Source organism: Glossina fuscipes, unplaced genomic scaffold, assembly GCF_014805625.2.
Source record: "Glossina fuscipes isolate IAEA_lab_2018 unplaced genomic scaffold, Yale_Gfus_2 3, whole genome shotgun sequence".
Taxonomy (NCBI): Eukaryota; Metazoa; Arthropoda; class Insecta; order Diptera; family Glossinidae; genus Glossina; species Glossina fuscipes.
In genome coordinates, this window is record NW_023998417.1 from 8,878,862 (window position 1) to 8,896,928 (window position 18,067).

An 18,067-nucleotide genomic window follows, 5' to 3' on the forward strand; every position below is an offset into this window, starting at 1 on the left:
TTTTTTTTTTTTTCTTTGCCTTTTAATTGTTTAATTCATTCATTTCTTTATATGCTTTGCATATAAAGGAACTAACAACACATACGCTTTTCCATATAGTCTTACAAGTGATAAGACGTAATTTGTTTTTAAAAAATTTTGGAGAAAAAAAAAAGGAAAATAAAAAAAATCATTCAAAATGACTTTGGACAATTACAATCTGTTTAACGATGAATATCTCAATTTACCGTTTAATATGCCATTATCACCTCTACCAAAAGTGGTAAGTTTGCATTCATTGTTTCTAGTTTTTTTTCCTTTTTAATAATATATATGTACGAGAAGCCCTCATTGCGAATGTTGGCGACACCCATCCATCACTTTAGGTAAACAGGCTACTTTTTTGTTAACATTGGACTTAAGCTTAACATAGAGTTAAAACATAGAGTGTGACATTGGCATTATATTATATTCTTGCCGGTTCATGCTTGTTGACTTAGTGATGTTTTATTAGAGATGAGAAGCAAAATTTTGCACCGATGTGTTTGCATCAAAGAAGGGCATCGATTTTACGAAGGCGAGATCATTTTGTGGTGTGTTCTTTTGCCACCTTTTTTTTTGTTTTTTTTCCTTACTCATTTTAGTCGACTTGTACGTAACACGGTTCTGGATAGGCTCGTAGTAACAAAAATTTGATATATGGTCAGTTGTACCGACCCAATGCGCCTCATTTAGAAATTTCCCTTTTCAACTGCGTTTAGCTGAGACTTATTTTTCTTTTGATTTTTTATATTTTCGTACGCAGTGGAAATAAGACGCAATGTTTGTTAAATTTATTTTACTTTACTTAATGTATCGCCACAATAATGCAGCAACTTGATTTTGAAGGGAACTTGGAACTGATTTTTTTACACACATCATCGAAGGATAAGATTCATTTTCAACCACTGGAAAGCTTCAGGGACGCCATTAAGTATATATATCCTTGATCAGGCCAATCACTCAGAGAATATTCTTTATTCGCGTAACACGGTGGCGGTCAAAAAGAAACGAGAAAAGATCGCCAAGTGTTTTGCCTTTACCGACTGAGCAATGGCTATAGCTACAATCGCAGTAAACTTTATCGTCGAATATCTTCTTATATGTTTTATATTACCTCCAGGCACCCATTGGACGTTATTCATGAAGGTAGACTAGTTGGTGGTTAGGAACGATTATAAGTAAGATTATAGAAGGGAAGAACTGATCATAATGTTGCAATAGCCGGAGTATAGCTGACCTTAAGCTGAAAGTGGGATCTTTGTCAATTATTTTTTCGTCTTTCAGTGTCTGGCGTCAAATTCTTATGTCTTATCATGGACAAAACCCGAATTTTTTTTTTTTTTCACAAAATGACTTTGAAGATAGATTGAATCCGGCTACAATAGTTCAAAGATTCCAAAACATTCAAATATTTCACTAATATTTCAAACATCGAGGAGAACTAGAGACTAGCTTATCAGGAGAGGCATTGGATTTATAAATAGTCACTTCTTCTCTCTCAATAAGAGCGGGAACTTTTTTTATTTAAACAAAAAACCAAGTTCCTAGTGGACGGAAAAATTTTTTGTAGGGATTAAAATATATATTGAATCGTTCCTGATAAAGAATGAACGCCAACGAACAACTCTTCAACCGAATTGATCAACAAAAATCCCATAATTGTCATTTAATTTATATAGTGATGGTCGGCGGCATCCTCAAGATTCGTTTGAAAGTGTGTTTAATTTCATATTAATTTTTATTGAAATTTTCTATTAAACCCATTGTCGTTCTAAACTATTCAGAACTATTTGATTATTATTAAGCCAAAGTTAAAGGCATCCGTGGAAGTTTAATAGTCGTATTAAAATTTTACAAACAAAAAAAAAAAAAGAAAAGAAAACTGAGCTTAAAGAAAAAAAATCATTAACAAAAGGTATAAAATTGCATTAAATATCTTTTCATAGCTTGGTATCGTTTGGTCGTTGTGCATAATTTACATATATTTATTGTCTGTCATTGAACTTTTCGTAATAAAGTGATTTTGTCATTAAAATCGAGTAATTTCGATATTGATTTACGGAAAAAAGAGAACAGCAGCGAAGAAAGCATCAAATTTACTTGGACGTAATTTGTGCTATCAAAGTTAATGCAAAATGTTGCGCCAACTCTCTCTTCAATTGTAATTAAATTTTCAAATGTATCATATAATTAGCTTCTGCTGAACAGTGCACTGTGCACTGTGGCGACTTTAAGAAAAACAATTGCCAGATAATTCAAAAATTTAACTTTTCTTAATATTGTAAGTCCAAGGTTGTTATACCTTACAAAATAATTATTATTATTATTATTATTATTATTAATTTCACCAGAGAAATAAATTCTAAGACTAAACTCTTAAAAGCACTAGCATCTAAGGCTATCGGCCTTTTATTAAGAACTCTACCGCACTTGAGATTCGAACCCACGACCACTGAGTTGCTAGTCGAGACTCTTGCCTACTCGGCCACCCAGGCGGATACAAAATAATTATACAAAATGCTTTCTGATGGAGATTTTGGGATTTGTTGGCCATTGATCATATTGGCCTGCAGGATGTTCTGGTTCATTTAAGCTTTGCGCACATCTCTAGGTAGACTTAGCTTACGTCTTCTATCCTAAACCTTTTAAAATGTCAAAGTGCTCCTCAAGTATTTTAATGTGGAACTAAGCCTAGTAGATTATTGAGGAGCGGTTACGTTAGGTTGCATTTGCGGTATCAATTTCTTTACGGTATACGTTCATTTAAGCTTTGTGGACATCTCTTGTAAAATAGGTAGACTTAGCTTGAAGTAGGGATGAAGTAGTCGAATGGGATGTGAATAACTATGCTAATAGTTCGAGATTTTTCTTTTATAAATTCAGTGTTCACTTGAGCATGGTGGTATGATCAGAAGGACTTTGGTGGCCATGATTTTTGTTTGGAACTCGGCGTCGTCATCAGGTATCGACATAGCATTATAACATAATGTATACAATCGCCTCTAGAACCTTTAGATCAGATCGGGAAACTAATAATCCAGATTTTGGTTTTTTTCTCTACACAATGGTTTGCAACATTGTTTTCAAACAGGACGCAGATCTCGCAACAATACTTTATTCGAGGCAATAAATGTAGTTTGATATTCTCGCAAGCGTTTGACATTCAAGCTTACGTACAGTTTGCGGATGTTACGGGGAAAAAGAATAAAATGATTAGCATAAAAAGGTTACTTAAGATAAAAATGGACAACTTTTCACAAGTTAGGCAATGATACGGTATATTAAAAAACAAACCAATGAAAGAATTGTGCTGTGATCTGCCCGAAATAGATGTTAAAATACTTATAACGGGATACCTATCAAGACCGTTACAATATTTCTTAGGATCAATTAACTAACACAATAGGGATGTGATTACAGTTAGTAAAATATTTCGAAATTATGTGTTGGTCTTCCAAGGCTATGAACACTCCTTGTTGTGGTGATGCCAATAATATAATTCTTTTAATTCTCTTATCCTCATATTCTCCTATTTTTTAATAATATTGCAATTGTAAAGGAGAGTTCGAATTGGATTATACTTGGTTTGTTGTTCCAGTGAAAATTGTGTCATCCTCCCAAAGGGAAGGTATTATTTCCGGGAAGTTGAGTGGTGTTTACACTTTCGTTTTCGGTTCAGATCTTATAAGAGTTACCCTTGCAAAGGTTTACAATTATTCGCGCTGTTTATCTAATGTTTATCTAATAGAGGCCATCGCACTTAGGTGCAAATCTTTCAGCCGAGAAAAACTGCTAGCCAAGAACAAAAGGCAAAGTACATTTGGCACTTATTAAAGTAACAAAGTACATGGGAGAGCGTTTTTTTTTCTTTTTTCTCGTTCGAAACACGAAACTTGTTTCCCTAGTTTCTTTTAAAAGTTGGGAATTTTATCTAATGTGTACAATGCTACGTCGCCTTATAACTAAAACATGTGACGTGATGGTTATCGAAAAAAAAAAAAATGAAAAAATGAAATAAAAAAAAAAACGATACACAATAAAATGTACGAGGGTGTAGTACAAATTGTTTTTTTTTTTTCTAATTTTTTTGTTTTTTTTTTCAATTTTGTAGCTAAAATTTCTCTTAAAAACATGCGAAACATCAAAATGTTATCAAAAACAAAAAAAGTTACTTAGGGGCAGTCCCATGTATAATCTTAGTTATAAATACACGCAAACCAATACCCATTGAATTTTATCACCAGAATGTGTTCACTTATATCATAATAAATGTTTATATGGTTTTTTCAGTTCCCTTCCTTAAAATTTTTTTTTTTTTTTTTTTTATATCGAAACATTAAACCCCCCCGTATATTTGTTTATTTTTCTGTAAAACTGTTCTTTACTTCAAAAACAAAAACAAAAAAAATTGCAAACTTAAGTAATTTATCGGAAAAAAAAAGAAGAAAAAAAAAAACAAACAAAAATATTTTCGTTTCTACACACATGAATACAAGTTAATTTTAGTTATATTGTATATATATATATATATATACCATACCATATACACATGCATGAACTGAAATAACTTGACGCCCAACAACCAACCATCCAAAAAAGGCGGCCACGACCGCAACAACAAAATGTTTTAAAGCGACAATTACGGTATAATTTAAAGCAAAATAAACAGAAACAAAAACTTGCAGAGGCATTATTTTCAGCTAAGATCGAATCTGTTAACACCCACCAGAATTCGTTTTTTTCTTTTTTTTTATTTTCCTTTTTTTCAAAATTAATTTTTTTTTTTCAATAACCCTCAAATTGTGCATTAAAAAAGTATGAAATATCAATGTAAACATGAAATGTTGTTATAAGTGTAAACATATCATATAGCAAATGCAACACGAGATTTCTACCGTGCAGAACCAACCATTCATATAGAGAATAAAATATTTTTAAAGAGAGATAAAAAAAATATTCACAGGCGGAAGTAATAATAACGCAGGGAACATATTCGTATTTAAATTTTTATTAATTATTGCTGCACTTGTCTGCAGTGGGCTTAACTGATTTTTAAACTTTTTCTAGCAAAACATTTTATAAAAAATTCGTAAATATGCAAAAAACAAGAAAAAAATCGTCCTAACCGCGAAAGAATGATTGGTGTGGGGATGGGGTGGGTGGGGTAGCGGTGGACAGAAATGGCCAAATTACTTATGTTGAGCATATACGTTAATCCAACAAATATGCACAACGTAGGAGGTCCGTTCCTTCAATTGATTTCTATGCATTGGCGAATATTTAACATGCTTAAGAACACCCCCTGCTGGGCTCATAAAAAGGAAAAAAAAAAAAAAAAACACGTTTTTTATTTAATATAACATAGCGAAAAAAACAAAAAAAATAAATTCATTTTGATCTGAAAGAACAAAGGAAAAATTTTATAACAATTCAGCCTAACACGTGCCACTAACTTCTCGTCCACGATCGCAATGTAAAAAAAAAAAAGGTTTCTTGACTCTTTTTTTTTTTTTTTTTTTTGTTTTTTGTTTTTGTTTTGTTGCCACTGAGTGGAGTGTGGAGGGTTAAAAAGTTTTATTAAAAATGTCAAGCCCTTTAGTCCTCAACTACCCTAGTATTTGTTTCGGTAGTGATTAAAGAAATTTGATACATATGCGTGGTATATGCATATGATTTGTTGTTTGCCCTTAAAAAAGCCATGAACGATATGAAATTTGTTCTTTATGCTTATAACGTGTTTTTATTGCCTTATAAATCCTTAATTGTTCAACTAACCTTAAACAGGTGCCAGTTAGAGGTCATATAATCGCGATTAGTGATTCCCGTTATTATTACTATACACATACATATATATATATATATATATATGTATATATACATGTACGCACTTGAGCTTTAAAAAGCAAAATCATTTTTGCAAAATCAACCACTAACTAACAAACAGAGTTAACATTAAAGTGTCATTAGCTAGATTTTTTGTAAGTAACTCAGGTTACCTGCAGTGCATACATAAGTAGTATAAGTGTATCATGACTTTTGTTGCAATACATTTTCATGTAAAATAAAACTTTTTTTTTTGTTTTTTGATTCTCGTATTTACGTAAAAGTAATTTTTTTTTATTACCTTCGCTTCGATGACCTCATTTCATGCCAACAACAAAACGCATATTTGAAAATCTTAACTCGCAAAAAAAATTTCGTTTAATTTCATTTATTCATTCTTTTTTTTGTTTTACCCGCCCACCACCACCCTATCTACATACACACACACACAAACACACACACACATACGATCGTTCTTGGTTTTCTTGCTAGTTAACCATAAATTGAAATTAAGAGTTTTATACTTGAATTTGTTTTTTACCCGAATATGGTAAGAGAGCACACTACATATACCTTTAAATTATCACCGTTGTTGGTACTTGACACTGATAACATTTCGTTTTTATCTCCTATAACACTAGTACGCTGTGTAAGTTTCTTTTACGTTGCATAGTAATGTTATGATTATGTGTGTGTGTGTGTGTTTGTGTGTGATGTGCTCATGTGTATAAAGATATTGATTAAGAAAAAGTGTAGGTTTCTATAAGTATCTTACTTAAGACTTAAACACCCTTTTCACTGAGATGGAGTACATTTTTTTTACGCAGACAAAAAAACAAATATTTTTTCAATTCAACGAGACAAGTAAGTAAGTATTCCAGCTTTTTTCAAGGGTCTCTTACAGAGTGAAATTTCATTCGCTGGAGAAAAAAGTATCCAAGTATACTATTTTTTTTGACGTAAGTAAAGTGAAAGTTACTTTTACTAGTAATCACCACTTCATATTGAATAATTGACGTTAGCAAATAATTGGACGAATATTTAAATATTGACTGAATAATTGCTTAAATTTGCTTTTGCATGTTTCGTTTTCAACAGCTGCTGAAGCACTCTTGGAAGTCTAAAGCTAAGCCTTCATAGCAAGCACCTATATATGTATATATAAATATATATATATATATATATATGAATGAAAGAATCGATTCTATGACTATTACTGTTAAAATTCCTTCATATAGTAACTGAGCGCAAATTAGATTCATATAGCAATTCAAAAAATCAGGTAATCAAAATCATTTACACCGCTTGACCTCATACAATTCTTCATTTACATTTATAAATAAGATAACAGAAAGTATATCTTGTTGCCATACAAAGGCATAATTTCCATATATGGCAGCATCAACTTGACGTGGTATATGTTTAACAAACCTATTAGTAACGTTCTAGGCATATAAACATTACAATCTATTTCCATATCAAAAATTTCCCTTCATGAAATCCCTTATGGCGAATGAGGTCCAAAGAATGGATAGATTCAATTTTGATAAAGATAATTTATACTTGAAACTATTATTACGGATCATTTTCAAATGCTGAAACTTACAATCCTTTGCCGTACTTTGCCGTCCCAGGAGCGATTGTATGTAAGAAGATTCAAAAAATTGTCCAATCCGTTTCGAGTTTTCCACATTAGGTTTAATATGCTGAAAAATTTAATGATTTTCACCGCCAAAAATTTTGGTAATTGGAATTTTTTTGTCATATAACGTCTTTTCCAAGCTAAACATTTATTTGCAGAGTGATCGCAGAAATAGTTCAATCTAATCCATTTCAAGTAGATTTCGTCCTTGAAGGGAAACCGGATCAGTTTAATAAGTTTTTCCGAAATTTCTTGAAAATTGCGCTTTTTAAGTTACAACAAGTCAAACAGACAAACGGACCGAAACACAGGTAAATCTGTCTTAAGTCCTTCTCGATGTTACAAACGCCACCACAAACATAGTGTAATCGATACCAGAGTAAGAGGTATAATTAGGGCAATTCACATTGGAAGAATTACTAATATATTGCACTTAATATGATAAGGATAATGCTGTTGCAGATTAAATCGAGATGTTTCAGTTCAAGGATATTTAAGCTTAAGAAAAATGAAATAATTGTAATAATTCTTTGCTGCAAGCACTATATACTTTTCCAGAACTTTTTTACCACCCATTTAAATTATTTTAATATCGCATTAATTTGACAAATGGTTCTTATTTTAGAATTCCATAAGTCGTATTTAATTATTATATAATGCCTGTAAAGCTTAGACAACGTTAGCATTAATTTGAAAAGTGAAATTTTGGTTTGCAGAAACTGTCGAGCAAAACAGTTGGAAATTTGTCACGGAAGTTTATTTAAATCTAATTCCATGTAATTGCCATAGAAAAAAGGATATGCGATTTATGTACATGTTTATGGTGCAAGAACAAGTATACGCATTTGCGTTAAAGCAAACACCAGGTCATTTGAAGAGTTTTATTAGTAGCATGTAATAGCATGCGATAAATATTCAGTTTAAAGGGGGATAATAATCAAAAAAACAAGGGGTACATTAACTGCGTGTAAATGAAAATATTGCCGACTTGAATTGAATTTTTAAAAAAGGTTAGCTTGAAAGGACATTAGTTGCGGTTGGGCAACAGTGTTGTTTCATTTCAATTAATATAAGTCTAATGATAAAAATTCTAATTAGTAAACAATTATTCTATTTATTTATCGCATGAATCCAAGAAACATTAAGTGACCGATACTAAAGCGGTTTCAAATTTCTAGTTTGAAGACCATAAGGAAGTTAATGATTTTCTCCTCTATAAGCTTTTTTATTTAGCTTGTTTTCTTTCATGTCAGCATAGAAACTGCTAATCTGTATTCTTGGCTTCCCCTTGTTGCTTATCGCGCTGAAATTTTACACACGTTCTAGGTTCTGATGAGTCAATATATGGACGGACGGGTATATTAGAAATTGTGGTCGACATGAAATGCTCTTCTGAATACTTTGCCTTTACAAAAGTGTCTGGAGAGTAGAATGCGAATTGTGGGCGGTTAAGAACTCGGAAATATATGAATAAAGATATAAAACCTTTGTCCGTTTGAGTGCTCGAGTAGGCAAAGAATGTCGACTAACAACTCAACGCTGGTGGATTCAAATCGTAAATGCGATAAAATTTTCAACCGAATTTTTCCGATAGCCTTAGAGATGAGATGTTAGTATTTTAAGAGTTTAGTCTCAGAATTTATTTTTCTGGCGAAATTGCAATAATATTACTATTATTTCTATGAAACGGAGTGCGTAGCTTTTGAGGCTCTTCTCGAGTTACTTTCATCTGATTAAGCACAAAATCTTAGGATGTTTAGCAAAAATCGAATCTCATGGGCATTAAACCCTTAAGCCGCCTACTGGTCACTTGAAGAAAAAGCTTACTTTCCCCTTTTTAGTTCGCAAAAAGAAAAGCTCATTGAACCACCCTACTGTATACACACGCTTTTTAAACGAACCATAGCACGACGTGACTCTGAATAATTAAAATATTATTGTTTATAATTTACATTCATTAATACATTCAGCTTGAAGCAAGCTATTAAACACAGGCCATATATATTTAATGGAAATGGTATATGAAATAATTAAAAAAAAATTAATGAAAATGTTTAAAAAAAAAGCTCAACGTAAACAGGTCGTATAAAACATTTAAAACCCATTTTCAGAAATCCATGAAAAAAAGTATGCAGGCTTCCCTTTTAAAGTTTGCCATCTTTCGTCTACTACGCTTTCTCTTGTATGTTGTCTGGCTAGTAATTCAATTTTCTTCCCTGGTCTCTTGCACAATTACTTCTTCTTCTTCTTCTTCTTGTTCTTGAGGTAATTTGCAATAGCTTAAAGAAAACTATGAAATTGAAATCTTAGAACTGGGAAAATTTATCAGTTGATGGAGCCGATTTTTAAGGTGATGCTAAGATCCTGAGATCGAAAAGATACTTCCTGCAAACGGACAGCAAGAAGATGCGTCTACGATTTCCTTTGTGCAGACAAGTATATTTTATTTAAAAAACAAAAAGATACGGTTCAGATTTGATGTCCTTAAACTTGTAACGCTTGTAAGCTTCATTGGCTAGAGTAGATGTGATTCTGAAGAGATGTCTTTCTGGAAAAAAATTCGATCGCCTTGACGTCAGCAATAAAGAATGATAGAATATATGAAAATTTCAAATGCTTTTAAGCCAATCACGATAGCGGAGGGGATTTCTCTGTGTACTCTGATACAGTGTACAATTATGTGGGCAGGTAGGCCATTGATAATGGCGTAAAAATGATTTGAAAATACTTTACAACAACCTTTTAAAAATTTTGTTGATTTTTTTGTTTTCAACGCTTGAAAAGATTTATGTTCAATATTATATTTCACATAAAAAATATCCTGTAGCATTGAAAAGTATATTAAGGACTTCATACCGTTTGTAATATCTCTTCTTACCAACTTCTTAAAAAAAAAAAAAAAAAACCAAGAATTATAAACGACTCGGGGGCTATGAAGATTAAAGTGGGAATGTGTAAGTAAAACTTGTGAGAAAAAAAAGGATTTTTTTTAATGCATTGAAAATTTCCCCGCTTTTAATTATATTGTGCGGTGTGTTGAGGGCTCTTTAAATATTTTATATGCATTAAAGTCTGTATAGTAGTAGCAATAGTAGTAGTAGTAGTAGTATTAGTAGTTGTGTGTATGAAGCTACACGCCCATAATCCTATCCGAAAGTACACAAAAAAAAATTTAACGCGTAGACAGCTACAAAGAAAAAAAAAAAAGAAAGAAAGAATGGAAATAATAAAAGAACACATATGGAATATGTGCGTGCTAGATTTGTCTTTCTCTCTTGTGCTTGTTTTTTCTTTTTTCCTTTTTCTTTTTTTTTTTTTTTTTTTGATCAAACTCACCAAATGAAAACAAACAAAATCATACAATGAACTCAAATTAAACAAAACAGATAAAAGCAAAGGCAGCAACGACAACAACAAAAACATTAACTCATGAAGAGGAATAACGCAACAATAACAACAACAATATGGAAAAAAAAATTGCGAGACAACTGACGCGCCTTGTATTTCAATATTTCTTCTTTAGTAAAACACTCACACGCATTGCACACAAATATATATATATATATATATATATATATATATATATCGAAGTACGTAAATAAATATATATAGATTTCGCAAAAAGCGACATTAATTTATTTAAATGCATTTTGTCGCGACACACTAACAACAATAAAAAATTGAAATGTGTGCTTGCATGTGTATATAAATTTCTTATAATACCTAAAAGAAACAAAAAAAAAAACAAAAAGAGTAATAATAATATGTATGGAGCCACAGATACTATAAAAAGGAAAGCACAAGGTAATAGTAGAGACAAGGAAAAAAGGAAAATTCTTTAGGAGTTTTTCTTTTCACAACAACAAAATATAAATAAAATCCAAAGACGTCTGAAGGCCAAAAGGAAAAACTATCGAGAAAAGGAGAAAGCATAGAGAAAATAAAAGTTGATAATAATGGAATATAAAAATGTCTGGCATTTTTCTTGTTTCCAGCTATATATATATATATATATATACATTTTCCTTTCGATACATGATAGACGCTTAAAACATACGCTCTCACTATGCTTCTGCTTTAATGTTACTTAAATTTTTGTTTTCATTAAATCGGAAATCTAAACTATTTTTATATACACTTTCCCTCTAATGGTTTGTTTATGCGAGTTGCGTGTTGCGTGCTTTTGCTGGTGCATGTGTATAGGCACACGGGCTATGGGGAATTGTAGATTATATTATAGCCCTTTTTCCTTTCCCCCTCCGTTATAATTCTATTGCTTTCAGTAACGACATGCAAATGAAATTTTATAGTGACCAAATCATTATGGGAAGGATTACAGTACGAAATTGCAGTAATAGCAGTGCAGAGCAATTGCGGAAATTATAATAAATCTTTTAGGAAGGAACTCTCTAAACTCTTCTGAAAATGTAAAAAAGAATTCCAAACTATTCACCTTTGCAGCTACCGAGTTGTAATAAAAACGAATATAGAGTCGTGGAACTTTCGGTCTTAATCAATTATTTCTATTAATTTTATTCACCTTTCAAGAAACGCTGCAATCCTACCGTTCATACTAGGTTATGCCTTTGTAGAAGGTCCAAAATTCATAAGAGCAATATAACTACTTGCACATTGCATGTACCGTTTTCGATACACAAAAGCCCATGAAATACTAAATAGAGGTATAAAGGAAATCAATTCCAGATAGAAGACTAAAGGCGGTCTGGACAGCGAAATTTTAGAAGACATTTGCAACGCCTCAAACTATTTTTGAAAGACCCTAGAAGAACAAACCTGTTTAAATTTAATGAACGACATGAGAAGAAAATGGAACAAATTAAATGGAAACCTTGTTTTACTTACTCTTAATCCTCATTCTGATCTTAATTTCTTCAATTTAGTTTTAACATAGTTTTGAATGTATATTAAATTTCTTTTAGTTGGATTAGTTCATCAAGAATACAATAAATCGGAACACACATGATGCACAAATTTTTGTTGAGAACTCAATGGCAATAGAGAATTATGTCCTTAGGTAACATTGTTGTCATTTTACGTCAACATGAATATGAAAGGGAAACATGCACTACACCAGCATCACGTTAGCATCACTTTATCTTAAAATAATTAGAATTTCCATTTATCCATAACGAGCTTAACGAGATTAAACTGCATTTCGTAAAAAAAAAAAAAATTCAGAACAGTCAGTCAGTCTGTCAGTCATCATCGGGAAGATGACATCGTGACTTTACATAATTATTAATTAGCTTTGTGATGATGTAAGGCATTTACTATATTCTCAAGAAATTGTCTTTGGAGGTAAATGTTTTTGATTTCGTTTTTAGAAAATCAATTTAAAAGAAATCACATTTTTCTCTTGCTTTCCAATTTTGTGAATGGTTGTCAAGAGATGGATTATTTGCATAAAACCGCAGGCAATGCAGAATACCGCTTGTTATAAGGTATTACATTTTGCTGTTATCATCATTCAGTAGAATTATGACCCAAAAAAAAAGCAGTGCTATATACACAGCATATGACAGTGTGTCGACAACAATACGGTCACATTAAGTTTAGCATTAGTGCCAAGTGAAAGGAAAAATATTTGAATAAATTTGTTGCTTTTATTCATTCTTGTTTCCATTTAAATTCGTTCCTAATGCTTAATGTTCACTTGAATACTTTGCAGTATTTTCAACTACTGACCATGACCATGGAGAGCAGTTAGGTAAAAAAAAAAAAAAACACAAAAAAACGCGCAAAGTGATTCTGCAGTATTTATCTACCTTAGTAATACAAGTTTCTCGCATTCCTTCTACACACATCACTCAATAAATTCGTGGGATGACATATAGATATGGCCGCTATTATTAGAAACCATATGACTTTCAGATTTTGAGGGCTTCAGATCTTATGATCACTTCGCTTCAGCGACCATTAGTTTACAAGTTGCAGTTGTTTTTGTAAGACAAACGAAAAACAAACTCAATTTCGTGTAGCAAAAATACCGCTCAGGCAAATGGCAATGGCTTGACAAATGTCATTTGAACTCCATTCCATCGCCAACATATGGCAGAGAAGTGCTTTGCTGATTTTAACCACATATCTGACGATCATGCCTAGCTGATCCTCGAAAAAATTTAAATAAAGTGCTAATAATCGCTTTGGTAGACTGAAAAGTCAAACTGCTTGGCATAGCTGATACCTGAACGTGCATTTGTCCACAAAAAGGCAAAATGTGCGTCAAGTTGTTTTGAGGAAAATAAAAAGGATTTCTTCGTCCTATATGTGACAATAAATGCAACACGGATTGATCCATTACTACGCTTCCAAGCGGGTATCAAACGGCGATCAACAAATTCCAAAGGTGGGCTGGACTGATCATGGCGTGCGCTTAGTGTAGTCTGTTCTCATAGACACTATGTTGAAAAGAGACAAACAAAGCGTTTATAGTGAATATTATATGGCGTTATAATCGCAAATCGTATGAATTTATTGAGTGATATATTACATCTATGCATGTGTAATAATGCTTTATTTAATTATGTTTGAGGGCAGTTACGTGGCTTGCTATTGCTACCCCAGTAGACAAAGTTATCCTTTCATATATAATAATAATTTGGCATCGAATACATCGAATGTTTCAACAATTTTATGTAAGCAACCAGGCAGGCAGGCAGGCATGAAGGCAAGCAAGCAAGCAAGCTACAGACAAGAGTGCCGACTAGCTATCCTCTGGAGACTTACATACCATATGTACACGAAAATAAAGCACAATTTGTATGCTTCTATGCTTTGCTGCTTAATTTATAATGCAACGCATAAACAACAGCAGTAAAACGCCATTACACAAAAAAAAAATACAAAATATATATTGAAAGGAAAAAAAGAAAAAAAAAAATTTATCTAAATTGGCAACGAATTGAAATGAAATTTCTAATCATTACTAGAAAATGTAATTAAAGAATCATAACCTAATTGAAAATTAATTGCTTTCTGCCAAAAATTCATAATAATTATTTATTACTTTCGAGGATTTTCTAATTTTCAACTTGCGTTATTACTATTTCACTGATTTCCTCAAATATTTAACCGTTAAATTATAAATAAATTTTAATTTTTTTTTTTTTCTTAATAATTTCCGAAAATTGTTTTTTTTTTTTTTAACTTATTTTAACTTCATTGACCACAAAAAGCACCAACAGTTACAATAACGCGACTGTGTGTGTGTGTGTGTGTGTGTATGCATGTGTGTTTGTGCAATGTAAACGAAATAGGAGAAAAAAGCAATAAATTATGAATTAATATAAAATTATAAAATTTAATATTTTACGCTGCCAAAGTTAACGTCATGGTAGACTGATTTGACCATATCTTCTTCTTGGTGAGGAAAATAAAAAACAAAATCTCATGCAATATAGTTTCGGTTATTATTGCACTTTTTGTTTTTTTTTTTGGCTTTCTTTAATGAAATGGGAAATAAAAGCAATTAAAAAAACTTATTATTGTTCGGTTCGTGACAGTATTATATTAATTTATTGCTATAAATATTATTTTGAAAATCATAAAAATGCAATTATTACGGTTTTTTTTTTTTTACTTATTTAGTTATTTATTTTTCTGTTCTAATTCATTTCACGATTTTACAAACTATTTCAAGTTTAATAATGTGGGTCGATGTGGGACTGGACAGAACTGGTTTGGTTTTTTTTTTTTTTCTTTTTGAACGGAGTGTTTTTTCAATGAAAACAGAAAAAAAAAAAAAAGAAATGTTCGAGTAAATAACGGAATTTCTGTTACAATGCCGTTACACATATTGATATGGCTTGCGTCACGTCTTATCATTTGTTATCAAATAATTATTGTAGATAAAAGTAGTAACTAATCTAATAGTGTAGTGTGCTAAAGAGCCTTACCTCAATTGAGCAGCAAAATATAAATATTCAATTTGCAATTTCAAAACGTACGCGTCTTTGACTCTGTAACTCTGTTTATGGCAATATCAAAAAATTGGTCTATCGGCCTATCCGATATTTTAGAGTATTGAAGCTTTTTACCCCACCCAGAGAACAGTTTCCGAGTCACTATAAAGCTTGTTTATATATATATATATCAAATTCTGAATTGATTTAGGCGGACGTATTCGGGCTCATTCGTGCATGTCTGTCCGTATGTTCATCTGCATGCTTGTCATCCGAAACCAGCCACAAATTAGCCTTAAGAGAGGTGCAATTCGTTTTAAACTCATATTTAAATGTTTGTCTTATCAATTTTATCAATGAAATAAATTTTGGTTACATTTTCTAAAAAGAGCGACAGGCATCGCTTGATTTTTTTGTCACTGTTAGTTAACTTCACCGCATATAAATTTTATTCTGTATATTATACATATACCCGATCGTCATAGACAGTCAACGGTTTTTGATTTTGTTAGATGCGAAATCTGCATGTATTGGAACTCGGTCTTCAAAGCATGAACGAAACAGGATTCGTGTTCGAATATTGTGTCATTTTCCTATTGCTTTAAAGAAAGGCACTGTAGCATCACAGATCGAGTTACTTCATGATGCCATGTTGCGTGTAAGCACTTTTTTTTCTTTAAGATCAACCATTCAGACGGTTTTTCCTACATTTTAACCTACCGGAAGGAAAGAGTTTGGAAAGAGTTATAAGGCTGCAGTGTCAGAATATTCTAGTCATGGCCACATGCCAATGGTATTTTAAATATAGTCTGTTGCGTCGGTAATTTAACCTTGGTATGCCAAGTGCTTATTCGCTCTTCTTATATACTAGGCTGTAGGCAAGCTCCCGTTCTTTAAACGAAAACGTTTTCTTTTGTCCTGACAAACCTCGCTGTCGCTTATTTCGCCAGAAATTCAATATTTCCTACAGGTCATAAGGGTTTTTTGAAGTAAAGCTGTTCAATTTTGTAAAAGTTTCTTTCAAGTAGAAATTCTCTGTTAGCGATGGTCAAGCTATTTGATAGTCATTGTTACCACCAATTTCAAGGAAAGGGAGGGGAAATGTTAGCACAACTCGCAAATCGCCATACGTTGAATGATCTTCGTAAACTTGAAATAATTTCGTTGAAATCGAATTCAAATATAAGCAGGGTCTGACTAAACCTTAAAATCTTAAGTTTCGAAGTTTTCGTTAATAACGTCTAGTCACAGATCTTGGTCAAAATGTTAGGTACATTAAACTTTTTCATTCCTTTTGCCCTAAAGTTATAGTCAATCCTTTAACTGAATGCGTGTACTCAACTTAAGTCCAAAAAATCAAAGACACTTGGTTTGTACTTAAGAGTTTTTTATGTAACTATTCAGAGGTGCGGCCACCATAGATATTTATTTTACGTAACCATTGAATCAACTATGCGCACGAACACGAAACGTTGTCCTGGGTTCATTGTCATCGTAATAAGTTTTTAAAAGTTAGCATTGTTCCATTTTTTTATGTATGTATTCCACAAATAATGACAAGATCCAAACAATGCAGTGAAAAACAAATTTGCTCCAAAGCTCAATCGGATGTGTGTTTTATTTACATTTACTTTCGGAATCATGAAACCGACGACCCCCTATACAAAGTAGTAATATCGATAGGCCATCAACCTACATATATATATATATATATATATTAGTCATTGTAAAGCGTTAAGTGAAAATCATATCTCTCTGGTCGGAGTCAGATGGCTAGCCGATCCGGTCGTATTCACCTCCTGTTAGAACTCACAGGTATTTGGTTTAGAAACTTGACTCTTGATCCATACAACTTCACTTGAAAGCCATGAATTAAAGCTAAGGTGCTTGAAGCAGCTGAAAGAATGTGAAATGCAGGAAATTATATGAAGAATATTCATAGTGTTAAGCTATAGCAGATAATTCGATACTGACCTGAATTTTTTGTAAGCAAAATTAGAACGATTTTGAGATCATTGAGAGTATAAATCGCAATATATAGCCAGGAAATTTGGGATTACAGTCAGTCATGGAAGATTATTCCTTAGGGGACATTTTGTTAAAGTTAAATGTGGTTCCGCTTGTCACATGAAAATATATTGATTTTTATATCTAATAAAGATCATAAAAAGTCATCGAAAATATATATATGGATATCTTATGAAACTTTGCAAAGAAGAAATTGCAATAAATATTCTCTGATTTCGATAAAAATGAAAAAAAAAAAAAAACAAACAAACATCAAGTTTTCTGGCTGTGGGTGAGGGACACATATCAATATTTGTTGTTATATGTTTTCGGTTTTTTTTTTTTTTTTTTTTTTCTATATTTGTGTTTTCTGTTCATATTCCGCAAAAAACAATTTTTAAAATGAATAAAATAAAATGAAAAGATAAACTTTTGTTTAAAATCAGTTTGACCAAAAATGGTTAACACACGAACACTGCAATGCTAAACAATTTAGCGAATTAAACAAAGAATTACGTTCGCATGATACAAGCAGTGACGGGTTTCCACTGAATATGTATACAGAGCCAGCCAGCCAGCCAGCCAGTCAGTCAGTCAGTCACTCAGTCAGTCCATTCGTATACAATATACTCTGTTGCCAATAAGGCGGCCA

The 18,067-nt window shown here is 32.0% G+C and overlaps 1 protein-coding gene across 2 annotated transcripts in view; it reads left to right on the forward strand.

Annotated features, from left to right (window-relative positions):
• LOC119635210 (transcription factor kayak-like) overlaps positions 1 to 18,067 on the forward strand; it is a 58,823-nt gene that overhangs the window by 18,263 nt on the left and 22,493 nt on the right. Inside the window, exon 1 of one of the 2 annotated variants that reach the window (XM_038029904.1) lies at positions 7 to 262. The exons of the other annotated variant lie outside the window; for it this stretch is intronic. Within the exon in view, the coding sequence (XP_037885832.1) occupies positions 179 to 262 (84 nt within the window). The 5' untranslated portion in view covers positions 7 to 178. Of the gene's footprint in view, positions 1 to 6; positions 263 to 18,067 lie in introns of those variants that run through there. 2 annotated transcript variants of the gene reach the window in all.